Below are 27,374 nucleotides of genomic sequence, written 5' to 3'. Positions count from 1 at the left end.
TCACCATTTTTTAGAGAGAGAGTAAGCTTGAGGAAGGGGAGAGAAAGTACTTGAGGAAGAAGAAGACCCATATGAACGATGTTAATTTGGTGGGTATCACTAATTGATGTTAGATTAATATTTTAAGGTGGTCAGATTATGTTATGTAATTGAGGTTATGATTTTTTAAGTGAGGGTAAAGTAGTAATTTTATTAGAAAAAATTTACTAAAAAAAGAAAGAAATAGAAAGTTGCAACTAATGTGTAACACCCTTAAATGGCAAAAGTTACAACTAATATGTAACGGAAGTAGTATAATTTTTCTTATTAAGACCTTAATAATTTGAGAGGTTGTTATATACACCGGGGTATATCATACACTCATGAGTATTTGTTGTCATTTTGATAATTATTTTTCATTTTATCATAAAATAAAGAGTAAAAACTAACTTCAATTTAGGCGAGGATAGTGTATATAACAAATTCTATAAGAATTTGATTCCTTTCGCATATTCAAAAAATAAAATAAAAAAGTCAACATCGAAACTCGAACCCCTTGGGCCTCTCACAAAGCTAGCATCTAAAACGATATCCACTTAATCCACCCATAATAGGTCCAATACTCTCACACGTGCCACCTCCTCAATTTGCAATGCACCCATTTTCGCACGTGCCACTGTTCTCCCTTACTTAAACACTAACCGCTCTTTACACTTCACCGTTCTTCACTTATCTCACACACACAGAGCTCGCCGGAATATTCCCTTCCTCCACCGTATACGGCGAACTCCCGTAATTCTTCCGCCATTTTTATCCTATTTTCTCTCTCCTAGGGTTCGTCCCAAACCCTAATTTCCGATTTCTCACCGATTTTCGATTTCGCAGGTGATTGTGAAATGCCGTATTTAGTAAGGGAAAATCTGTTCATCGGTAACATTGGAGATGCTGCGGAAATTCTCGAGAAAGGGAGCGATGAGATTACTCATGTACTGTCAATGTTGAGTTCATCGTCGATTTCGTTTTTCAGTGAATGGAGGAGTTCGCTTGTGATTCCGGCGAAGGAAATCCGGCGAGTTTTTGCCGGAGATTCGGAGTTTGTCGATGGTTCGAAGAGCGCGCTTTCGCCGGAGAAGGAGGTTTATAATATGGAGTATGCTGGAAAGGATTTGAAGATTGTGAGGATGGCTGTTCCACTTAAAGATACCGAGGATGAGAATTTGTTGGATTATTTGGAGGTTTGTTTGGATTTTATTGAAGATGGAAGGAAAAATGGAGCTGTTTTAGTGCATTGTTTTGCTGGTGTTTCAAGGAGGTAATTCTTGTTCTTTGATTGTTTGAATTAATTTTGTTTTTTGGTTTGTTGATTGTTGATATTGCTAGGTTGTGCTAAGTTAGAAATCTTTACCGAGTACGTAGTCAAAGGTAGTGATGTAGACGGAATTTGATCCCGGGTTTAGGTATCACCCGCTTGAATGAACTAAGCTAGTTTAGCCTAGTTGGCAGTCTTGGAATTTACCGCGATTATCAAATTTGAAAAGTTAGATGTTGTTCTTTGATGCTTTTTTGAGCTAAGGTTTTGATGGGCAGGCAAGTGGCGTGTAGGCCATGTAGCGGCTGTTGTCTTATTGCTGTGATGGTAGAAAGGAAGTTGCTTATTGACCTCTAATTCGATACTCAATGACGGTTTTGCTACTTCATATGGAGTAATAGATAGAAAGTGCAGGCAATTATATGAGCCATGTTTAATTTTGTTTCGTTATGATCCAAATGTTGTAGAATAGACGTATATCTTTGGCTTACCTGTCCAAATTAGCAAGTTGGTTCTATCATAATTAGTGGTCAAAAATAGAAAAGAAACTTTGAAGATAATTTTTGGGTTGGAAGTAATTACACTAGTTGATTAACAGTTTTGGAGAGTTTACTTGGATGTGGATGTCCGATTTGTCTGCGGACAGATATTTTTGGACTAAATTTCTGAACTACATACTTGTGTTTGACTATTGTTTAGTGTCTGTGGAAAACTGACGCCCCAATGACGGTTATGTAGAGCTTGATGTATGCCAGCATTGCAGCCAGCCGGATAGATTGTAAAGGCATTTACTAAAAGAGCTTACGTTTTGACATGGACATTGGTTTGGGAGAGGGTTTCTCTGGATGATTTTTCTGTTACTATTGATTTTGAATCACAGGTAATAGTGTAGCACGAATGCTATTACACTTCCTTGGATGGAAGTTATTGCTTGTAGGTTTCAGCTTTGATAATAATTTTGGATCCTTAAGATGCTACTAACAGTGTGTTAGGATAGATAATTGGGAAGGAAAAGAAGGGGAGGGAGGGGAAGGGGTGGGAAGGGAAGGGGAGGAAGGGAAAAATGATGAGTTTTCCTTCCAATATGGAGAGATTAATTTCTTATAATTTAATCCCTCAATTTCTCTCCCCTCCAATTCCCTTCCTTCCGCCTTTGTTATCCAAATGAAAGATAATCCATCCCTTCCCTTCCTTTCCCTCCATTTCCTTCAATCCAAACAAAGTGTGAGGGAGACACATTTCTGATAAAGAAGTTAATGTTTACTTTGTTTCCTGGTTCCTGAGGGTCTGATTTGTTAAGCAGCTGTTTTCTAGATGGCAATGGAGTGAATATTGAGTTTCAGATAGATAGCCACAAATAGTGTTCCTATGCCTATCTCACAAGTGTTTCTATCTTTTTCTTTCTGATGCTTTATAATTGAATTCAATCAAACTTACTTCCTGGAATGGATAAAGAACAGAAGCTCTTAATAGTGAATACCATATATGTGAGATGACTCGCATGCTGCTTTAAGTGTTGTAACTTGTAATCCAGTCATGATTGTTTGTGGTTTATTAGAATTTAGACTTGGAATTATGTTGGCCTAAGTTGATAGGTGATTGCTTTCTTCTCATCTGGTGGTTTCATTGTTGATATGAACCATCACTCTTTATATATATATATATATATATATATATATATATATATATATAGTTCTTTCAGTTGGATAATGAACCTGTCTTTATGTTTCCCTGCAAATCGCACTTGGTACCATTGCTCTTGCTGCTCACAGGAGGGCAGGCATTAATCATGGCATCCCAAATTTTAAAACTGAAATATTCTGCACAGGCTAGCGCGGCTTGTTCTGGTAGCTTTTGATTTAGCTTTGAGAGAATTTGTCTCCTCTTAGATTAGATCCCAAATTTGGGATGCAAAGCAATACTTACAGAACATTAGAACTTTGAATCTGTAGGAAGTAAAAGTCATGCATAAGGTGGAAACCTAACGGCCAGATGATATAGATTGTACTCATTGTAGAGTCTGTTGTTTTTTAATTGATGTACATTCTTAAAAATGCTAGAAAGGTAAGGCTGAAAAACTGGAAAGACTTAATTTGTCACACAGTGATAGATGTGGTCCATGTGAAGATGATGACTTATTGAGTAACCAGGCAAAGCAGTCTTCCCATGTTTGTGGTAAAAAAAATAAATTCTGTGGTTTTGAAACATATTGTCATAGACTTTTAATCTACGATTAGATTAACTTAAAGCAAAGTGGGAATTTCATGAAATTTTCTCTTCTTTGTTCTTTTGTCACTATCTTAATTTATGAGAAATACACTAGCAGAATGATACTGATTTTTTACCATAGATTTAGTCATCAATTACAAATTCTATCCAAAAGCTTTTTTTTGCTTTTTGTCACTGTCTAGTACTATCTCTGTTTTTCTTAGTTGACACGTTTTGACTTTAGCACTATTCACACACTTCCCTTTGACCTTGTTTTGTGATTTATATGTAAGTAAAATATAATCATGTGCAATCTTGTAAGATTCGTCACGATATATATTTTCAAAATATCAACTTTTTATAATTTTTGCTTATTGGTAATTAAAGATATCAATGGTTGAATTTGTGCATTGACAATTGTGACTAAAGAAACATGTCAACTAAAAAGAAACAGAGGAAGTATAAGAATAATAGAATTACACTGATGATACCTTGAGAAGAATGATGCTGGGTGTTCATTTTATGTATTCCACTTAAATTGCCTTTATTTTATGATATCTTTGGTTTGGAGAAGAGTGTTTTTGGTAGTTATGGTAGACTTAAAATAGGTTATTTGTATAACCCATTACCTTTTTGTTTTTAGTTTTTTAATTTTAAGTTTTAATTTCAAATAATCTGTTCAGCTTTATTTTACAATGTGCTAAAAGTTTTCCCAGAATTTCAGAAATGTACATTGCAATTGCTTTTCCAGTTTTCTGCTTTATCAAGTCCTACTGGGTTTACAAACTTAACACTCTTCTTTGCATTTGTTTATTGCAGTGCAGCAATTATCACAGCGTATTTGATGAGATCAGAACAACTATCTCAGGAAGGTCTGAGAGTTTAATGCTATTCGAAGCTTCTATTGCGCTTATCTGTGAATTATGTTCTCACTTGTTTAATGATTTTCTCCTACCTTCATTGGTCATGCTGCGGCACGTTATGCAGCTGCGCTTGAATTCTTACGGCAAAGTTGTGAGTTTGTTTCACCCAATGATAATTTTCTAGAACAGGTGAGAAGTGCTTTCAAAATTGATGCTTAATGCATTGTGTATATTTATGTAGTGTTAATGCTCTCAAACCTCAAGTGCCTTTCATAAACATAACTAAATTCCTTCTGCTCATCTGCAGTTGAAAATGTTTGAGGAGATGGGTTTTAAAGTTGATCGCGGTAACACTCAATATAAGCGATTTCGTTTGAAAATATTGGGTATGTCTTTCCGTTTAGCCTTTTCATATTTACATTCACCATATCTGATTGATAATTTGGTATCATTGAATTGATTATTGATGTCCATTTTGCCTAAGCTAGATCTATTTATCTTTTTTATTGAAGCTTTTTACCATGTACGGCTTGATGATCTAAATAATAGTGCGTTGGTTCTAAATTGTTATCCGTTGTGGTGTGTATAACTTGGGATTTTGCTGCTGCTTGGGAGGATTTGATGGAGTTCCTTAACATATCTTGCATGTGGCTAGATCCAGTTTATGTATCCATGTTGGGCTTCATCTTCCAAATTCTTTGCTTTTCATTGAAATAGAGAGGTTATATACTTATATTCACTCCTGTTTGAGACTTTTACTGCTAAACAATCAAGAGGTGGAAAGAACTTGTGTACGAGTCACTTTCTTCAAGAATCAATTATTCTTCTAGTTTTGACCTTCATTGATCTGTTTCTTGCGTCTTTTATTTCCTCATTGCACGAGGGACCTCTAGAGATGCCTTTTGAAGCCATAAAGTTTTGAAACAATACAAACAGATTTACCCATACAAAATTCAGAAAAGATTCCATTAGAACATCTATTGAGGCAACATAGGTTAGAGAATTGTCTGTGAAAATCATAGGAATTTTTTTTTTTAACTGCATTTGGTTGGTATTGGATGCAGACAGTCGTAAACACCCTTGTCCATAAAGTTGTCTAAACAATGAAAATGTTTTTGGCAAGTCAACATCTCTTAGGTCGAAATAACTATCCAGCAAACTTAATTGCTCTAAATATCCATGTTTGCATATTTGTGCTAAACTTCTGACCTGGAGTCCCTTACTAAAGCCAGCTGAAGGACATTAACAGTAAGATAAATCTTGCTATGTTTGACTTGGTATATTATGAGGCCTTTTAGGGTATAACTTTTTCCTAGTCTTGAAAGTGAAACCTCATTTTAGGCCTCAAAGCTGAGTCACCAGTCTTTTGATTTCAGGTGATTCATATAATCGTGGGCATAAAATAGACGGCTCAAAGTTTGGAGCAGATCCTGGCTTGCCACAAGGAGTTGAGTCTCCTAGGCCAGAAGGATTGCCAGATGGTAATAAAAATTCTAATGTTGCATATCGTTGTAAGAAGTGCCGGAGAGTTGTTGCTTTGCAAGAGAATATTGTGGATCACGTTCCAGGTGAAGGCATGTCAGCGTTTCAGTGGCACAAAAGGAGAAGTGGAAACCCATATGACAAATCTGATGATTTTGGATGCTCCTCCATTTTTGTTGAGCCATTAAAGTGGATGAAAGCAGGTAATTTCAAAATTTCTTTCTATCCAAGTCCCTATTCCCTTTTTTCTTTTAGAGATGAAAAGGCAGTTCAAGCAAATGACATTGCAGCAAAGGGCTCCTATTGAGCAATAGATTAAATATGAAATTTGCCTCTTCTTTTTACTTAAATAATGCATAAGAAAGTTTATCGTAGGCAGAGAACGACTGACACCCACCCCATAGTTCACTTTTTCAACATGATGCTACAGAAAGATTACTATAGTATATTCCTGCAATGCAAGTTTCTCACTTCGTAACACCCCCCCCCCCTCTCTCTCTCTCTTTTTTGCTGATGGAGGTGTTATATGCCAGCTTGACTAATAACTTTGGTATACTGATGCTGATCTGACCCTAGGTTTTGTTTAGTTACTTTTACTGTGGTGCTACAATAAAAGTATATTCTCATTGTCTGGCATATAGTCGTGTATACTCTGGTTTTCACGTTCTATTCAGTTATCTTAGCTCCACTGATTAAAGGAGAAAAGGAAAAGGAGACCAATCTGTGTATTTTTGGGCTATTGGGGAGGAAATGGTAAAATTGATTTTGTGTGGGGTGTTGGAAGGTAAAAGAGGAACACCAATGACCAGATAAGGTATAAGGCAAAAGTGAATAAAACTTTGAAAACAGAAGTATGTTTTTAGGATGACCCTAGAAAATTGTGATTTTTCTTAATTTGATTGAATTGCGTGAAGGAGAATTGGAGACTTTATTAGTTACAATTATTATAACTTGTATCTTGTAAAGTTGTGTCATGTTTAAAATTTTTACATTATGATATGCCAGAACAACTAAATTAAACTGAGGGAGAGGAAAGCTGGCTTAAGATTGCAACCCCCAACCCCTCTCTTCTCAACTTTTCTTGTCCACTCATGCTCTGGAAATCGGACTTCTGTTTAAAAAATCCACATGATGCTGCATTTGCTTTGTGAAGGTTTGTCCCATTAACCAATACTATCAATGTCATACAGTTGAAGAAGGGGCGATTGAGGGGAAGCTGTTATGTGTCCACTGTGATGCTCGCTTAGGCTATTTCAACTGGTCAGGTATTCAATGCAATTGTGGGAGTTGGATCACCCCTGCATTTCAACTTCACAAGAGTCGAATAGATCTCAGCACCATATAGTTACCCAGGCCTTTGAATCAGATTGCAAGAGGCGCTGGGGCTTCAAATGATCATCAAGAAACTTGTTCGTTGGTTTGGAGCCAACAAAGAAGTGCTTCCTAGCAACACAGAATACGCTACTTGAGTTTGATTTTGTATACCTCATCTTTTTTTTCTTTTTTCCTTCTGTTATTCTAGTCTACATGAAATATGTGTACCAGTTTCTCAGAGAACACAAGTACGGAACCGTTTTTGAAAACATATATACAAGTATAATTGATGATGATGATGATAAGTTTGGCCTTATGCAAAAATTGTATGAAGTACTTCGTATTAGTTAAATGTGTTGGAAAATTTGCAATATATTACCAACTTGATGCATCCCCTACCACAGTGGACTCTGCTTTAAGCTTGTCTAAAGATGTACCAAAACACAACCTTAAAGATTGGCGTTTACTCACATCTAATTTGGAATGACAGAAGAAAATATAGTGGCACTCTTAACTAATTTGGAATGACAGAAGAAAATATAACAGCACTCGCATCTAATTTGGAATGACAGAAGAAAATACGACGGCACAATCAAACATCAACGTTGCCCCAATGCCTCTAAAGAAAGTTAAATCTATTGGGCTGATGCCAAAAAATTTGGGTTAAAAAATACAATAACTTCGCAGAAGTAGTTTGGTTAGATGCTTCCAAACCTCCCTAAATCAAAGCAATTCTTAGTAACAATAGCCAATGAAATTTCCTTTATTATAATAAATGTAATGACAGGATAAGAAAATTGCATAAAATATACTAAGTATAAATTACACTGCTACATTCCTGAACCAAACAATTTACATCAGAGTAACTCCTAACAAGCTGCAAATAAAATGCACAAGGCTTCTAAAGTCAAAAAGTTTGTCAGCTTATATGCTTTGTTACTAAATGTGAGTCCCCCATTCTTAAGGAATAAAGGGAATCAAGGAAGAATTATATGCCAATGAGTTCTAGGTTTGCTACAAGGAACCCCTTAATCATGGAAAACGACCGAGCCTTGTTTTCTTATCATTCTTGATAGTTATGGAAATCAATTATCTTGTTCACAGCCATATTTAGATGGTATAAAACGAACAAGAGCCAATTTACCATAGCAACTGCACTTGTCTTCTTCAATGGGATTGTGCTTCAAGAAGGATATTTGTGGCAACATTGACGTCATTTCTAGCTTGCACAAGTGCTTGCCTGGCGGAATCTTGGTCAAAACCCATGGATACCAGCATTGCAACGGAGTCATCTGATGGTTCCACAGAGCCGACAACTGGAGAAGGGTAGTTTCTCTACAATTGAAAAAAAAAAGAGTTAACTTAATGAAATCCAACAAGGGCATGCCACAATGCATTAATGCAGATGGCAAATGTAGGTTACTTGACAACAATTTCCTCCTAAATGAGAGGCAATTGTGATGTGTAACAAAGCTAAAAGCTTAACACGCTGGCCAGTGCTTATGTTATTACAATGTGCAACTGGTTATGTGCTTCTTTTTCTACTATATATGACCAGCGTTACCTAGAAAACAGATGTTCTAGTATGTGGAAAAGGTAAGAGAATGTAATTTGCTCCTTAATTTCGTTACACTAGTGAACTGCACAGCTAAACTATGTACCAATTTTCACTTTCTAGAACATGGTTTGCAGAGCAAATTAGTGACAACGATTTTGACCCTCCAATGGTATAGAACAAAATTAAGCCGAGGCAACCACTAACGCTCCAATCCATAATATCCACCATATACTGAACAGCACAATGCTGGACTGGCTTAGTAATTAATATTAACAACACCAGGTCACAAATTTACTGTGATACTTGACTACTTGTCTCAAGATATACATGATAAATTGTTGATAACTAATAAACCCAAACCTGCCAACTACACGTAAATCAATTCTATCAAAAGTAAGTGTAAAGCAACACTATCTGAAAGAAGGCTGATCTTCTTTCATCCATCACGTGTCACAAACTCAAAACCCTTTGAATCCTCTTTCTTCTGTTCACCTCAACAACCATGAACTTAATTCCTCTTCTTTAATCCATCAAGTATCACAAACTCAAAACCCTTTCATCCTCTTTGTTCTGTTCACCTCAACAACCATGTTCTTAATTCCTCACCCTGCTCTGCTAAACCCCCTCCCCCTCTCCCTAGTTTTGACGATACATTCCCAGCTTCAACTCCCTTTCTTCCCTCAAAACAAAAACAAAAGGCCTCTTTCCCTAATTACAACCAATGTACTTTTCACCTTCACATAATTCAATAGATTACTATTGAGAAACTTAGAAAGGAATCAGTGTCACATTAGTGGTCTTTTATTAGGGTAATAAATTATAATACGAGGAATGTTTTCATAAAAATATGTGCTTTAGGCTTTAAAAGTCCATGCCTTATCCAGAGCCTCTAGTGAAGATGCGCAATTACAATTTCTATGAAACATAAATCATTAAAAAAAATTAATTAATTGCGAGCAATATACCATTTGCATTGCAAAAATTTTATAATGTACTTGTAACACAGTGAAAGGATGGTGCAACATATTTAATATGCAAGGGTAATATTTAATACATATACGTGATATACCATGCTTACAATGCGCATGAGTCACATGCAAGTTTGAAAGATGCCTCTCATGTTTGGGGCAAGTCTTGTCTTATTTGGGCGTTCAGAAATATTTTGCGCTTCACATACAGGGAGGTTCAGGGGAAGCTCGGGAAGAATGTTACATGCATCATAGCTCAAGGTTTTTTGTTTTTTGTTTTTTGTTTTTTTTTTTTTTTCCCCCTTTTTTAATTAGGGGGAAGAGGGACAAAATAGATAAAATCATGAAGCAGATGTACTTGCCTCAACTTGACGCCCCGCATAAGAAGGTGCAGTAGCTGGTACACTCCTAATCCCAGTTGCAGCTGATGGGCTCCCCGTAGATGGCCAAGATACCCGCGAAAACAGAGAGGCAATGAAATCAGGCAACTGCAAACATGAAAACCAAGTTGATAAAGTTAGCCAATATTCATATGTTTATATTTGGAAGACAGGGAGAGAGGGGGGGGGGGGGGGGGGGGAGGTTGGCCAGTTGTGGTAAGAGGTTTATGTAGATCAGAGCCTAGCTCATATTCTAGGTTCATGAGGACTATTCTTACGAGCAGACAATAGGAGTACAGCCAAAAAAAACAAAAACCAAAGCAAGAGTCTCTAACCCTCGTCTCCTGGAAGGGAGGGAGAGTGGAGTTTAATTATAAAATTATAACCTTTGCTCTGCGGATGTAAAAAATGTTCATTCGGTATAAGGAACCAGCAACGATGCCACATATTCCTGGCAAAATCGATCTTTTCCAAGATGATAGAAGCAACTGCAAAATAAACACTGAAGTAAGGACAAAGATGGAAAAAGATGGGAGAAATGGGGAATCAATGAAGTCAAAGGTGCATATGGAAAAATGACACCAGCAAAGGGGCCACATAGCATACACAGTATAAGGGTTGAAGAAAACCAGATAATATGCATTACCTGAAGACCAGCCAGATATATGAAAGATTTGTCAGAGAAGTGAAAACCAAACAACCGGAATCGTGTTGACACGGGAATATCAAAGAAGAATGGTACAAATGAAGAAAAGATCAGGCCATAAGGTCCAGCCGTGATTAAGGCACTTGGATCTGCAGCAATACAGTACATGACCACCATCAGAAATCACAGCACTGCTCAAGAAATGAAAATTTCTATTCATGTAGAAGCGCAAAATGACATAACAATACATGCCAACCACAGTTTTCAAAGACATAACATGGAAAACTGCAAACAAACCTTTCTAAACAATCAGAATGTAAAAAAATGTTCCTTTTTTATTTTATTTTGTGTGCATGTATAGAGAGCCATAAAGGGCAATGTTATAGACAGGAGTTGATCCCTGTCCATAGTGTACCACTGTACCACCTCCCAAGACATTAACTAACAAATTAAGCTTGTTGACATCCACAAGCAAAATTGTGTAATGCAATAGAAATTGCCAATTCCCCAGACCTTCAGCACAGTCTTTCCAAAAAAAAAAAAAAAAAAAAAAGTGAATTTCCATAGCTTTCTGCCATATGTTTAGATAAGGTCTAAATCCTCATAACAGACAAATCTGTTGTGACCGACAATTTGGCGTTTAAAATCCAAATAAAGACTTCACATTCCCCTTGTAATTCCTAATGTACCATACTGCTTCTAAAATCTAATTAAGCTCCTTCCTAGGCAGGATAGCAGATCAGTACACAACCTACCCTTTCAATTACAGTGATATGCAATTGAACTTCTAATGGGAAGGTACAGAGGCAAAATCAGTATGTTATTGTGCAAAGCTGAAGTTTCTTGCACATGCTCCTCAAAAAAATGGTGCACAAATCCATATAAAAGGTAAAAGCACAGCAAGGAAAAGTAGCAGAATATTTATCATTTAACATGATTGAGAAGCACTAAAGTACTAGGATCTTCAAATGAGTATAGGAACAGGGAAAACCCAGTAATCAAGCCACTATTATGGTTCTAATTGGAAGAGATATGAATCAAGCAAAGCGTTCATGAAGCAGGGGTGCGGTTCCACATGCAGAACAGTAAATAGAGCAACGAGAGGCAAACTAGCAAGAAAATACTTTTCATACATTTCTCAAGCATTCAAGCTTTCTTTATCATTTAATTGAGGAATATTTTCACTTTGGTGTACTGAGGTTTGGTTCATGTAGCCAACCCCACTTATGGGATTAAGGCTTTGATTGATTGATTGTACTGAGGTTTGGGATAATTTCACTCAGTGCCCTATGTTTTTACTAATTACATTCTAGTGCCCTAATGTTTAAACCTTTTTTAACTTCAGTCTTCCACATATCACCTGTAAGTCCATTAAGAGCTCTATTTAATTGTTAGTTGAAAAACAACAGGTATATTTGACATCCACTTACCCAAACATCCACAAGTCCCCAACAAACACCCCAAAACTGCGAAGCTTGGACTCGGCCAACCACCCAGCCGTACCGGTGTCGACACGACGCGACCCGGGTGCGGACACGGAATCCGTGTCGGATCCTTGGGTGAAAAAGTAGACTCGTCAATCATAAACCCTAAAAATGGAAGGGCAGATTCACTAAACCAAGAGCTTATACCTTAGGGTTTTTGATCGAAAGTGAAAAACGAGCACTCCGACACCAAGAACTTGCCGAATTTCTTTGCCGGCGACGGGAAATTGGTTCTTTGAGTCTTCGACCATTCAACTGCCATTTCTGATTTCTTTTATTCATTTTTTTAATGGGAGTGGTGGGGTAGGTAGTCTTGAAAATTGAAATAGTAAGTTAGTGTGGGGGTGGGTGGGAGACTCACGTGATTTATTTACTGTATTTCTTTTGTTTTTTTACTGTTTTTCTTTTTTTACAGCTGAATAATAAATATTGTACTCTATACTTGTACTTTGACCTTTTTATTTTTATTATTTTTTGTAAACAATCTACTTTGACCTAATTTTACTTACCTTAAACTCTGTAAATTTTTAAATTGTCGTATCCCCGAGTCCAAATTCAAAATTTAGACTCTTTTAAAACGTGTCCGCGGATCCTTAATTTTATAATATTTCGAGTCTGACACTTGGACCCATACCCGAGTCTGACACCCGTACCCGAGTCCGAGCTTCCTAGCCCCAAAAAAGAAAAAAGAAAAAAAAAACCTTTCTTTTCCTAAAATAATAAGAAAGTAGGAAAATCTTTGACCAATTCATCAAACACACCAAAATAAATACAAAGTATAAAGGCATATATTTTGATTCGATCTAGTGCAAAATCAATACACAAAAGAAGAATACCAGGAAAAAGGGTTACTTGAATGGAAGGGCAGGCCACTAGAATGAGCAATGTTTAAGGTTAGGGCACCAAAATGGAATTAATGAAACAAGGGCACCAAAGTGATATTATTCAATTACATCAATCTTCACAAGGAACAAAAGAGCATTTTAGAACAGAGGGTACCCGGAACCGTGGATCTTATAGTTATTCATTAGATTCTTCATCTAGGCAATAGACTTTAACATAAATTCCACGTAAAAAGAGCTTTTGGATTTTAGAAGGATGCTTGAAAACCAAACATAATCCTCTCCAATATCTATCTGTTAAGACTTTCGATTAATGTTAAGAAGGGTATCAAGGAAATGGCATATTGACAATGATCTTTAATGAGCATAAGCACCCTAAAAGATATTTATTGTCAATTGTATTAATGTGTTATCATCAATTGTGTTAGTGTGTTATCTATGGCCTGAAGTTCATTGTTTGAAAGCCTTAATCCCATAAGTGGGGTCAGCTACATGAACCAACATGAGGACTTTCCGGGAGGTCACCCATCCTAATACTACTCTCAATCATTGTGGCTCATGTCAAGCGATGTGACAAAGTTTTACACAGTCAGTAGCCTATCGTAACCCTCCTCCTTTATCCAGGGGTGGGTGGAGTAGAGCTGTAGAGTTTCCACCAAGATTTTTTTATCACTTGAAAGGGAATTCTAGACCTGAAACCACTTAAAAACCAACTGATACAGACAGGTTTGGTTACAAATTAGAGAATTGGGGACCGGAATTCCTATATATTTGGATCCAAAACAAGTTTGGTACTCCGTTAAACTTTACTCACTTTATTAACTTATTGAAATTAAAATGAAAGTATCTAGAAATTCTAAATAAAATGCTAATAACTTCCAATTAAAAAACAAATGGTCTAAAACCCAAAATTGGCCCAGCATAGTAGGACAAGAAAAACAGGGTGCAGTTTTTCCTCTCTTGCTTCTAGATATACTGTACAGTAAAAATAAGCTACAGCCCCAAGCTAAATCTTAAATTCATATGCAGGAACAATATTAGGAAACCTAGCTTACATCATGTCCATCATGCACAGCCCTATAATTCAACAGCTAACTCCAAAATTAGGCCAACCTACAAGATGCCAGGAGCAATAAACTGGCAATGTAACACTTATCATCACTTAGGCTAAAGTTCAAACAAGGGTTTTATTTAAACATGGAACAGAGTCTGACATGTAAAACTAACAATCTTAAGATACATGGTTTGATGGGTGTCTAAATTATGAGCATCAATAATTAAGGATATGAAGGAGTTATGACGGATATGAAGTATATGAATTTGCATGAGGATGAGGCATTGGATCATAAGGGATGGAGGAGGAAGATTATTGTCAATGACTACACGAAATAATCACTTTTGGTTTATGTAGCCGATCCCACTTATGGGATTAAGGCTTTGATTGATTGATTTGATTGAATAATTGAGTATGACTATAAAAATCAATTACACATAGTTCTTCTCAAGATTTATTTACAGAGAATTTGAAAGTTTTTTTTTATTATTTTTTTTATTTTTTAAGAGCATATAAATTAAAAATCATAGGACACCAATAAAATAATGGAAATGCAAAACTAATAGTTAGAGGGAGTAAATAACAATACCCTGTGGAGTCTTGTCCAGCTATCCCAGCTTCTTTTTTTTCCACCACCTTAGTAGTCTCACACTCTCACGTTTCCCCTACCCCACTAATATTCTCTACCCAATTTAGACTAATCTTTACAATCAAAAATCTTCATTCCCTCTCTTTTTGGACACCACCCAACATTAACACAAAAATGTCAGAGCTCTGATCACTCCAATCAGAGTATTGAAGCCCTAACTTTTGTCTCATCCTCCTAGTCAATTGATGGCTCGATTTTTAAACCTAATAACATTATTTCCAGCGCAATGATTTTCACAAATAACCCCAGATATAGAAATTGGGGTTACTTGGCTTGCCACAAAGATCCAATAGAGGCATCCTTAGTTTTGCGGTAAAAAGTAATCTCAATGTTTGAAATTTGAATCTAATGCAGCTAAATTCAATTTACTAGTCAATCCAGCAGAAAAAGACTCAAGTGAGCTCTTCTTGAGTCATACATGTTCATTTTTAACAGGAAGCTGTACAAGTCCTTTAACAGATAGCATTAACTCCATAATCACAGATAATCATAACTTAAAAGGCAGCCTTGACTTGAGTATATACATCACATACCTTTAAGGAGGGCTAGTGTGGCACTGCCTAGGAAGAAAGAAACTATCAAAGAGAATGAAATGAACACCTGCAAAAAATTAGACAAGTCGTCACTAAACGAAAATTCTAGAAAAAGTTGTACAAAAAATGCTCAACATTTTTCCTTTAATGCCTTCTTTGGCTTCTTCCTTATCTTTTATTGGAAGGATTTCGATGGAGGTAATCCACTGAACGCCTTAAAAAAGTTCCAAAAGGCGGAAAAAAAAAAAAAAAAAAAAAAAGAGAGAGAGAGAGAGAGAAAGAAAAGAAAAGATACATTGACAACACATTCTTATCAATATTCTCATAACCCATAATGGAGAGAAGGTGAGAAGCAATAACATAACATTGGTCTTAATGCTAATGACACAAAATTGTAACATCAGGCAGATGAAAGACTATACATTAATAATCATGGTTGATCAATAATATAGTCTTATCATGGGTAATATTTTCATTTAGATTGCACTCCAAATTAAGCTATATAGTATAAAGACTATGAACAACAGAAAACGTCACATAAGTTAATCATCAGTGAATACTCACTGTGTACTTATTTGATCCTATCTGTCTCTCAAAAACTCGGAAATAGTACAGCAGATATAGTCCAAACATCATCTCCGGTGTTGACGTAAATGCATAAGTTGAGACAATGATCTTCCATAACTGAGGCTTCTGGAATATATCCTATAGAAAGAGCTAAATCATTAGGTAAAAGTAAGCCCATTTTGAGCCATCTATCAACGCGATATCATAACAGAAACTGAAAATTGGACAGTATATTTTATAACATTGATTTGAACGATGATAATTACTTAATTCAGCAAAGAATGTCTATCAAAATTAAGCATGAAATTCAATAAAAAATGACTAATTCACTAAATAAAAAATACTGCTTTACCATAGATAAAATACTAATCAAAATTAAAACATTGAAAAGCAAAATTCAGGTAGAAAAATAGGAAAAGATCAACAAATTGGCAGAATTGAATTTACAAAAACTGGCATCAAAGTACAAATTACACAAAATCAACAAAAAATTAAGAACAAATCATCACAGAAAATGTTGGATTTACCAGATATGAGAATCCAAGCTTATTAGAACGGCCTTGAAGTCCAAAGAAAACGGTGAAAAGGGCGGAAGCAACAATGACACCTCTAGTTACAGGGGCATTATCTGCAATTAACAAAAATTCGATCAAAATTTGAAAATCACATAGAATTTCGAAAAGGGTATCTGAATTTGCTGAATCTATGAAAAGGGTATGCCTCAAATCGGAAAAAGAAGCAATTTTTAAGGAGAAAGAACGAGTTAACTCACTGAATCCAGATGGACCGCCGTTCATCTTCGAGTTCAAAGGCACCCTCTTTTGCGCTTCTCTTTCTCTCTCCTCTTGGTTGCCTAAGCAGTGATTCTGGGAAATCTGGGTTTGTTTTGTTGGTCTTAATTTTTCCCAGAAAAAACTGTTGCTTTTCCTGGGTTTTTCTTCTCACGCAATACAAGTTGTTAGGTGATTGGTGAATGTTAGGAATTGGAACTAGCCTTCTGGCCCGTGCAATGCACGGGTTATTCATATAAAATTGTATTGAGAGATAAGTGAAGAAATATCAGTAAGTCATTATAGGGTATAATATGTAATCGGAAACATGATTAAAGAAATAAGAATTATGGAACTTTAATCGAAAAAAAGGCTTAAATAGAAGGTGGAAGGGCTAAAATTAAAGAGAGAATAGGAAAAGGTTGAATTAAAGGGGAGAGATGAAGATGAAGAGATGAGACTCTTCCTGACGAGTTGCCTACCAGGTAGCTGCCTAGTGTGTATAAAAGATTAAGTATAAGTTTAATGAAAGAATTAAAAAAAATGGTATAAAAAAAATTAATAGTGTAAGATGACATGTGGCACTATGGTTAGAGAAGTGTAATAGAATGGATGAGGACATGTGTCTTTCTTAGTTTCTTGGTTATAGTTTTTAAATACTAAAGTATAGATTAACCCACCAATAGTCCCATAAAGAGTTAAAGACTGTGGACTCCTAAACCAAAGGGACATACTTTCGAGAGGAAAAAACGGTACCGGCTAAGATAGTTGACAATATTTTTTTTTTGGAAATGATAACATAACCCTTAAGGCTATGTATAAGGAGCTTAAAAAGAAAATATTAAGAATAAATTTATATAATTACACCGATTTGCGCGTGATTTTGTCATGAATTTCTAATTTAATTCCATTTTAGGTAGTATATTTAATGCTTATACATAGCCCTAAGGGGTATATATATCATTATCCTTTTTTTTTAGAAGAAAAAAAAGACTTCATTAGTGAAAGATAGCCAAACGACACTTACAAACAATTCCTAAGAAATCTAAAATTCCAATACAAGTACAAATTAACTTAGAGCTAGTTACATCGCAGATTCGATCAACGATCGCCTTAATAATAAACTTTATCTGAAGCAATACAATCTATGAGTTAGCACTAATTTGGCTTGAGATCCACGGATGAGTAGTTGTTTGGGTGAAGAAACTCAAATGACCTTCTAGATACTTTCAGAGACGATGAAACCCTAAATCTTCAATTTTTAGCACACGAACAAACATAAACCCCATCATAAAGATGGGATCCATTTATTGAAAGCAATTAAAAAGTTTTTTGGGGCTTACCACCGGTGGAAGCCCCTACAAAAATTTACAATTGAGATCAAAAAAAAAAAATTTAAGGAAGAGAAAAAAAGAGAAGAGTGAAGGAAAACCTTCAAAAAAACAGAAAAAATCTAGCAATAGAGGATAGAAAAACCCTCCCAAGGGAAAACCCTAGAGGGAATCAAAAACCCTCTCAAGGAGATAACCTAGAAGGAACCTTTTTTTAATAATACTAAATTAGCCCCGTGCGATGCACGGTTTTAAAATAAAAAATTAATTATAGACTCTTTAGCACATGTTGAGAGAAAACAACTACTTTCTCTGTAGTACTTTCTAATCTATCTATAAATCTATAAATATTATTAAAGTAACAACCGCTGACATCATCACTGCTTACGTGTCACTCTCTTATTTAATTTTTTCCTGCCAAAATGCAAGGATGATGTCATATTTTTTTTTTTCCTTTTTGAGCTATCCAATTTAACATTGTTTTGAAAATTAAATTCAAATTGAATTTTAAATTTAAGGTTTTCAACGAATATTACGCTATTTTATTATTTAATTTTCAAAACAATGTTAAATAGGATAGCTTAAAAAGGAAAAAAAAAAACAAATATGACATCATCCTTGCATTTTGGTGGGAAAAAAATTAAATAAGAGAGTGACACGTAAGCAGTGATGATGTCAGCGGTTGTTATTTTAGCAATATTTATACATTGACATCCATAATAAGACCATTTTACGAAGAAGAAAAAAAAGGTTATAATCGCCCTAGTCGTGATTTGATCCATACTTTTAATACAACTCCAAAATGCTCATTGAGTGAGTCAAATGTCATCTATTGTCAAGTATAGAGATAATTGAGTTTGTTTTTAAAATTGTGTTATTCTCGTAATTAAAAAAATTGGCCAACCGTAGGTAAATTCATATATACTCCGTAATAAGGTGGTTTGATAATAACGAATGATTTAATTTCATTACCAATGTGTACTTTATTACTCCCACATTCTCACTAGTTAAACCGGTGTGAGCATTTGTAATTGAAAAATAAATGTAATATTTAGTTATTTTTTGTTTTCAAATGAAATGGATGCCTTTTGATTCATTAAAGACATCTAATCAACCTTTCAACCTCCACCTATCTCTAATAAATGAAAAAAGCTCTAATGACATTGGTTATATACATATATGTATTTAACTATTTATACATGTATCATGCATGTATGTAAATTAAGATCAAGCTTGTCATTGGATAAAAAGTTGAAGATATATATTCAATAATTGATAATCTGAAATAACAGATAAATTAAAAAGACTTTCCTATTACACATTTACCTCCTTCAATTCTATTCATATATATTGTCACATTCATTTGTGTGTAGCCTTTCATTCAACTTGAAATAAAATTCATGCATACATATTTGTCAATATCCAATTTAAAATTAATTAGAGCGCATTAAACCACTAAACAAAATTTGACTTGAATTTCTTGTTAGTCACTTTGAAAGTATGACTTGAACGACAAAGCTAATTACAATTCCCAAGCTATTTAATCAAATTACAGTTTTGCTACTTAAGAATCTAGAATATCTTAGACCAAAGTTGCAAATTGCACAAAAAATCACAAGAAATTGCTTTGTTGTTGCATTGACCTTTGACTAGGTCAAACCACATTAATTTTGACAAAAATGTAAAGAAGGAAACAGGATGGAAAGTGGATGAGGAGACCTTTTCTTGGGTCCCCAATAACAAACCAACAATTTATTTGCACAAAACAAAACAACAAAGATATGGAATCTTCAACAAATTTTCCCAGTTTCCAGAATTTACTTGACAACTCTGTTCATTTTTATTCTAGTTTTTCCTAGTAATAGTACCAAATTGCCTATCATCATACCATGTTATTGTTCAGTCTACTTCAGCTGAAAATGCTCCATCATTTACCATTAACTAATATTATGATCTTTCAGCCTTATTTTCAGGCTCCAAACAGCACGAGAGTGCTGGGTGTGCGGGCTGGGTGTGCGTGTGTGTGCGCATGCATATACACACACTAGCATAACGTGCAGTAAAATTTTGGAACCTCTGATCAACGAGAATTCTTGATCATTTCAGTTTATACAAAACGGAAATACAACACCGTATTGTAACTAGATGCACACATCACACTCAAAAGTTTGTTTTTGGGATGTATGGTACAAATACAGTATAAATCAATCTGTACAGCGCCTTTGCACATTTCAGATAGAGAAACAAAGGCCAACTTTTGCATTTTCATCTGACATTGTTACCATCTGAAGAATGTGGTATTTACACTTCTAAAGGTAACTGGTATCAAAGAGTAAAAAAGCTGCCTACTAGTTTAGGACCTTGGTCGGCCATAAGCTTTTCCAAATGGTGATCTCTTCTTCACTGTATATTTTTCTGATTCCTCCATAGAAGCCATCACCCTCGTTTCCTTCTTCTCGATGATTCTTCCTATTGACATTCATTCTCCTCCATCTTGAGTCAGGGGCGTATTGATTAAACTCTAGTGTCACTGTTTCTGTTAGCATAAAAGAATGAATATAAATCAACTATCCAAGAAATGACAGGAGATATTCAACTGATTCTCAACTGATGACTGCTGCATAGTGCATACAAGTGATGATTAAAAAAGAAAAAACAGCAATTCTGTTCTCTTCAACAAAGGGGAAACCAAACAGTAAAAATCAGTTCATGTTAGTATGAAGAAGGTGAAGAGACCACAACCTTAGGATTACATTGGCCACGACTGACAATTTTCCATCACTAAGAGCTAAATAGGAGTAGAAGGTAGAAAGTATAGTCTCCAAGAATTTGGTCATTTTAAAGACCTCGTGTACAGATAAGAGTTCACATGACCCAAAAGTGTTCCGCCAAAAATGACTTTGCAGTAGATGTGCTAATAGCACAGTGTGACACTACGACATCTACACTTTGAATCTCAGTATAGGGAAACTGCCACTAAAATTTCAAAAAAAATAGAGAGCAAAGAGCTTAAACAAAATTTATTAGCACATATGCCTTAATCTGTTTAGAAAATGACTAGCCTTTGACCCATAAGCCGTTGCTGGTAGCAGTCTCTAGAGAGGGAGAGTGTCACCTACAGTAGAAAACATGGATGACCACCATGTTGGACCACTACCACCTATATGCTCCCAAGTTGCACGCTTGGTGGCTTGAACAAGTTTAAATGCAAACTTATCTTTCTTAGAAACTACAACAAATTCAAAGTTTAGTTATGCCTATCAGCCATGCTCAAGTCAATCAGCTGAATTTAGACAAATTAGACCTATAAGAATATAGCCAATAAGTGAAGTGAACAGAAGTGGTCAACTACATCAAAGCAAGTAAGACAAGGTTGCCAATTCTCAAAGTAATGGACTTTCTTGAACAACTTTGCTAGCTTAAATGTCCTATTTCAGTTGCTAATAAAGATGGCAATCAGATTAGAAACTTCAACTACCAATGATAGAATCACAAATCACAATATTAAAAAGAAAGATTCATCATAAAACCAGATAACAAGGTACAGTATGACTGTATGAGTTCCTTACCACTATCGTGACATATGCAATGATATTCATTCCTGGTGCATGAATCCAGGTGACCAACAACTCCATACCACCAGCCTGTAACACATTAACAGTAAATGATTAGAATCAAAGAACAAAGAAAAAGTTTGCAAATAGTAAATTCTTCAAGATGTTAATGCTTTCGACTACACATTCAGGATACAAAAAGCGCGGTGAACACACCATATGGATATTCTCTGTTTCTTCTCCACTGAATTTCTAAATGATCTCCTGGCTTCAAATCATCCAAACAATCAGACACATGAAGCTCATATGCAGGATTATCAACAGGTGGAGCTCTGATTCTACTCCAGGATATGTTTTCCTCTACGGTCTTTCGGCCATGCAGGGTATACCTTAACAACATAAGAAAAACAATTCCATTAACAAACTCTCCCAATTAAACTTATCAGACCCAACAATTTTTTTACTCAAAATATAAAATTCAAGGTCAAGTTATGTAAGAATTTGACAACTCTCTACCACATATATATCTTACCTAGCTTGGAAAGTGTCTGATTTGGAGTTGTAGCTGAGTTCAGCATCATAACATGACAGCACAAATCCATCATGTCCATTCTGCAATAACAGAAGTTGTTTAGGTCTACAATCTATGCTTGATTTAGTTGATTACATAAACAAATGAACAAAAAACAGCTAAACATGCCTCTACAATATGCAATTCTATACAAAAAACGTGTGTATACCTCACGATTATAGACCTGAGCTGGGAACCAGAACTCGCCGCTTTCAAGAGAAAGATACCAACCCATGATTGAATCAGGTGGTAAAGAACCCTTAAGCTCACTTCTACCTATCAATTTTGGCCTAATCAATGATGAAAATGGCCACAAACTAAAAATATTCCAAATAATCCCTCCATTGCTGCTACCACCTAAGGAAATTCTCCTCTTATTAAGGGCCATATGTTCATGCCATTTCACAAGAGCAGCATTACCAATCACTCTTCCCCATTTGCTCTTCATATGTTTCTCCCACATATGATCACTCCTACATTTTCCTCTCAACTCTCTACACACCCCAGCCAAGCTACACAAATCAGCCGGCAAAAGCCGGTCTAGAATCATATCTAAGGCCAAGTCTGGCAAATCCAAAACTGATATTCCCTCATCCTTCACTTCAACAAACCCAACTGTATGAACTTTTCTCACTGGACTCAAATAAGTAGCCTCAAAAACACCAAAAACAAGCCCCCTCTTTCTAATATAACACATAAGGGACTTAGATAATTCTACCCAGAAAAAGGGAGATAGTAGTCTCATCTTTGTTAGTTTAATTGGTAACAAAGACTTGACAACAAAGATGAATGAGAAACAAGATATCAAGAAGAATAGCATTGGACTTGAATCAAATAGTATATCATATAATAGTATACTAATCAATAATAAAAGAATATTGTGCAAGATCTGAGAATTGATTGTACCAAGTGATTGCACAATGTACTATAATACTCCCAACTTTCTAAGTGGGAGCAAAATCTAAGCAATCTTAATAATTTGATGAGGGGTCAGCTAGATAATAGGAATTTATCTAGTGAAAAACCTTAATAAAGTCGTTTTAATGAGGGGCAATCTATAGATACCTTGACCGACACGGATTTAACTACAAATCAAAGAATCTACTGATACTCAACTTTTCTTTAACTCCCGTAAAAAATGCAAATCACAAACTATATAATGGGACAGAAAGAGTAGTTAAAGAATATTAACATAGGACATGTAACAAATAATTAGTGAGTTGCAGCATAAATGCTAAAGGGTATCTGGATACAGTGAATTTGACACCAACTTTAATAACAGAAATTATATAGGGACACCAATCACAGCATAGTGGGCAATAAATATGACTAAAATAATCAAAAGTAATGTGGATGATTTTGTTTCAAGCTTGTGAAACAGACCAAAAACAAAGATTTGATGAATCAAACAAGCCCCAGATGCTCAAATCTGTAAAAATCTACTGTTAGATTAAATAAAGCATAAATCTTGGAGAAAAAAAGGGCTATAAATAAGGAAAATTTGACACTAGTATAAGAAGAATCACAAAAATGAATGAAACCCAGAAATTTAACCAGAAAAAGAAGAAGAAAGATGGATAAATTGAGCTAGAAATTGGGTTATTTTGTGTTTTGTCAGTTTATACTATATGGTGTAATTTTTTATAAAGAGAAAATGGGAAAAAGGAAAGTCACCTGAAAGTTGGAGTGTGAGTCTCACCAAACACCAAAATTAACAGCCACCGCAGAGTCGTAGAGTGGAAATTTGCTGAAAAAAATTCTCTGTGACTGTGTGTAGACGTGTACTTGGGACCTTGATGCGTTAACATTCTGTCCTTTTGTTCGGATGTGGGGACTCTAAGTATCCCGGAATTTAAAGAGTCATGAAGGACAAATAATGTAGTATTCGTACTAATCAGTTTTTCAAGTTGAAAGTCGTCTTTTAATTACAGCATTTAGAAACTTTAGTCGGCTAAAACTCATTCGCGTGATGAGAAACGAGATAAATGGAATCATTGGTCAAATAAAGTAATGTTATAATAACGTTGTCACTTTCTAAACAGAATTATGTCGTGGTTAAAACATAATGAAGAAAGTACATGTGTACTTGATTCATTAGACGGGAGATGCATGTATCCCTCCTTATATTATAAAGGAGTTGTACACATTAAAGTTCTTGTTCACGGCCGTTTTTAATAATTTAAAGATATACTTCTCTTTTCACGCTTGCCGATGCATGATTTGAATCGTTAATATCTTTGATTATCAATATGTAAACATTAACGAATTTTAGATATTAAAATTGTACAAATCGAGACGAATCTAACAAGATCCCACATGACTATATTTTTACTTATGTATAAATCATCAAATCTAGTCAAAGTGAAACACATGAATAGTGTAAAAGTCAAATTGTTGCAAATATAAAAAAAAAACGGAGAAATTATAAAGCATAAAAGATTCGAATAGATAAACAATGACTTTACGTCTTTATAGAACCAAAGACAAAATGATGAATAACTAAAATGGAAATCATTCAAAGTAAGCAATAGGTTATAAAAAGCTAAGCTAAGTTAGAGAAGAAGAACAAGATAGTGCAAGGACTAGTTGTTGTCCTTGAGTTGTGACAAGTCCTATTATTGGAAACACATACAAATCAAATTATGTGCAAAGAGAGAATTGACTTAAAAAGTCCAAATCCTTTGAATCCACCACATTTTCTTAATTTTCCTTGTGTAAAGAGGAATGAAAGCCATAACCCATATCCATGTGCTAAAGCAATGCTTTGTCGATTTAGTTGCTAAAGAAACTTTAATTTAAGTGGCCATTTATCATAATTTTAGAATTTGTTATGATGGAGAAAATAAAGAGGGTGTATAAGTTAGTGGTCTCTAATTTAACTCTATACATAAGCTTAGTATTTGTTTAATTATGACATAGGCTCCACTATAAACCTCCAATCATCATAATCAATTGTGCTAATGCGAGTAGCTAGTATTTAATGTAATTTTTACTGATAGACGTTAATCAAAATATTATTTATATGTTCGTTATTTTTTTATTACTAAAACAAATTACATGTTATAATTTTCTACGTAGCTGTTTGATTTATTTTGTTACTCTTTGATAAAATGTATATATTTTGCAAATACATATACTAAACTAAGACATATTCCTTAATCTTTATTTAATTATATTCAAAGTTTGGAAATTTGACCACCATAAAGAAATATTTATTAATCTAGAAAAGAATAAACACTAACTCAAATTATAGTTGGTATTTGAATTCAAGTTTAGATCAAAAAAGTTAAGCTATAATAATAATATAGTGAATTAAGTTCTTACAACTTGCTTAGAAAAACTATTACTCAATACCTTAAGGGCCAATGGCATGTGGTCTACTAGTTGGACGTACGACTAGGACGTCTGATTTCTTGGATCGTAAATTTGGTGCGCATATTATAAACGTTTGGCCTTAATTTGATGCTGAGAAAATGCCCTTTTCATCTAGAAAACACTGCTTTCATTATCAAATGATAAGAATTAATTCCTAATTAAAAAAAAAAAAACATCATTTATCTATTCATATGCATGGTTGATATATGTGCTTGATCACCTATGCTTCGTCATCTACAGTCACAATCAACTACGTACATAATCAGATTATATAAGAAACACAAAATACTTTCTCCGCTTCTTTTGATTAAAGTTGGACCATAAATACTTACTGTGTATAACTCCCAACTGAAAGATAGAATAGGAAACGAAGATATTAGAAAGAGATCGAGGTAAGAGTAGCGACATTAAGGACAAAATAAGATATAATTGATTGCATTGATTTGGATATGTCTAACAGATTTCGGAAAAAGTACCGGTAAGGTAAGTGAAGAGTTGGGATCAAAGAAATCTCCGAAGAAGCTGAGGAAGACCAAATAACTTGGTTGGAAATTAAAGAGTTTAAAAAGGCATGAAGAAGTTAGATTTGTAGGAACATGTAACATTAGTTAGAAGGGAATGAAAGGTGAAGATCATGGTCGGTGAGTACAGCCGTATAGGAGATAAAATCTTAATTTATGTAACCGATCTCATGTATAGGATAAACGCTTTGATTAATGGAAACACATAAAAATTGTATTATTCAAATTCAAATAATTCAAAGAAAGTAAAACAATAATTACTACTAGCACCAAAAAATATCTGGCCAAAAAAAAAAGAGATATAATATAAAGTGAAGGGAATATATGGATTCAGGTGCTCCAAATTATATAAAGTGAAGGGAATATATGCTGTGATGATATCAACATGATTCCATGGAAATCCACTCTGGAAAAATAACACATAGAGTTGGCCATAACATTAGCACCCAAAACATTCCACCCTTAACTGAAGGGAAAAAAAATTGCAAGTCAGATGTCACCGATAATTAAACTAAAACCTAAAAAGATTCTTCTAACATAAATCAGGACAAATGCCGATTTGTCTATACAAACTATATTAAAATCTTAAAGAGTGGTACTCAAGACTGAAGATTGAAAACCCGTTATGTAGGCTCCCTAGTCCACCATATTAAAATATCTTAAGCTCTTAACTACTAGTACTACTTTATTGGTTAGTGCATCTTTATGATATAGAGCATTCAATATATTCATTTGTAATTAAAAATTCCCACAACAATTAAAGTAAAATATCTTTTATATATTTATGTATGAATCTAGCTTCTTTATTGGTTTAGGGAATATAATTTTCATGTTTGAGCTTTTGGGGAGCATAACAAAATAACTTTATGTTTCCATTGAATCGATCAGTCTCTTTGCAAATTGCATGCTTAATTAGAGAAATATAAGCTGATTAGAGAATATTCTGTCCCCTAATTACCACTAATTTAGTTTTTTAGGCACAAAAGTATTAGGTATTATAAATTTATAATGCTCTTACAATAATTGTCATCTTATGTTGTCCTTTGTTTATTAAACAAAACTAAAACTACTTTGTGTGTGTCAATGTTGGGGTTAATGGGATCTAAGATTGGGTTTATCATTTAATACATTTTCAATCTTAAACATCACTACTTTCAATCATTGACTTAAAACATGAATTTTCGTGGATCTTGGACTTGGAGTGTGGACAACAAGATTCATTATAACTTCATTCCTACCTAACCCCTCAAGATTCTAGCTTTATACATACATCATTTAGAATCAAACTCAAGTTGCAACTGATCAGATAAGTGTTATATATGACAAATTGCTGTAAACAAAGTAGTGCCTACTGCCTAGTAATAAAAGCACAAAAAAAAAAAAAAAAAAAAGGGGGGGGGGGTATTTTTAAAATTG

The 27,374-nt window shown here is 34.7% G+C and overlaps 3 protein-coding genes across 4 annotated transcripts; 1 reads left to right on the top strand and 2 right to left on the bottom strand.

Moving 5' to 3' along the window:
* Window positions 1-626: 626 nt before the first annotated feature.
* Window positions 627-7,474, top strand: LOC145583286 (uncharacterized). Its single transcript, XM_081640502.1, has 7 exons — window positions 627-771; window positions 865-1,291; window positions 4,316-4,368; window positions 4,484-4,548; window positions 4,667-4,745; window positions 5,736-6,044; window positions 7,032-7,474. Exons 2-7 carry the CDS (start codon window positions 876-878, stop codon window positions 7,184-7,186), a joined length of 1,077 nt encoding a protein of 358 aa, XP_081496628.1. The 5' UTR covers window positions 627-771; window positions 865-875; the 3' UTR covers window positions 7,187-7,474.
* Window positions 7,475-7,900: 426 nt separating this feature from the next.
* On the bottom strand, window positions 7,901-16,812 carry LOC145582488 (rhomboid-like protein 20). The gene is made up of 8 exons (XM_081639474.1): window positions 16,609-16,812; window positions 16,364-16,464; window positions 15,834-15,974; window positions 15,270-15,336; window positions 10,708-10,856; window positions 10,448-10,549; window positions 10,044-10,169; window positions 7,901-8,490 (listed from the first exon to the last, which is right to left on the bottom strand). The coding sequence occupies exons 1-8, from the start codon at window positions 16,631-16,633 to the stop codon at window positions 8,323-8,325; spliced, it is 879 nt and encodes a 292-aa protein (XP_081495600.1). The 5' UTR covers window positions 16,634-16,812; the 3' UTR covers window positions 7,901-8,322.
* A 3,292-nt stretch (window positions 16,813-20,104) lies between these two features.
* On the bottom strand, window positions 20,105-23,730 carry LOC145583285 (F-box protein At2g32560-like). Of its 2 annotated transcripts, XM_081640500.1 has the most exons (6): window positions 22,232-23,730; window positions 22,024-22,103; window positions 21,708-21,880; window positions 21,507-21,581; window positions 21,000-21,166; window positions 20,336-20,473 (listed from the first exon to the last, which is right to left on the bottom strand). In XM_081640500.1, the coding sequence occupies exons 1-5, from the start codon at window positions 22,880-22,882 to the stop codon at window positions 21,033-21,035; spliced, it is 1,113 nt and encodes a 370-aa protein (XP_081496626.1). In that variant the 5' UTR covers window positions 22,883-23,730; the 3' UTR covers window positions 20,336-20,473; window positions 21,000-21,032. The 2 variants fall into 2 exon arrangements, with proteins under 2 accessions (XP_081496625.1, XP_081496626.1); XM_081640499.1 differs by lacking the exon at window positions 21,000-21,166 and having other exon boundaries at window positions 20,105-20,473; window positions 22,232-23,727.
* Window positions 23,731-27,374: the final 3,644 nt, after the last annotated feature.

This window comes from Chenopodium album, chromosome 15 (genome assembly GCF_948465745.1).
Source record: "Chenopodium album chromosome 15, dcCheAlbu1.1, whole genome shotgun sequence".
NCBI lineage: Eukaryota > Viridiplantae > Streptophyta > Magnoliopsida > Caryophyllales > Amaranthaceae > Chenopodium > Chenopodium album.
Note: the sequence above shows the minus strand (reverse complement) of the source record. Positions and strands in the feature narration are given on the sequence as shown.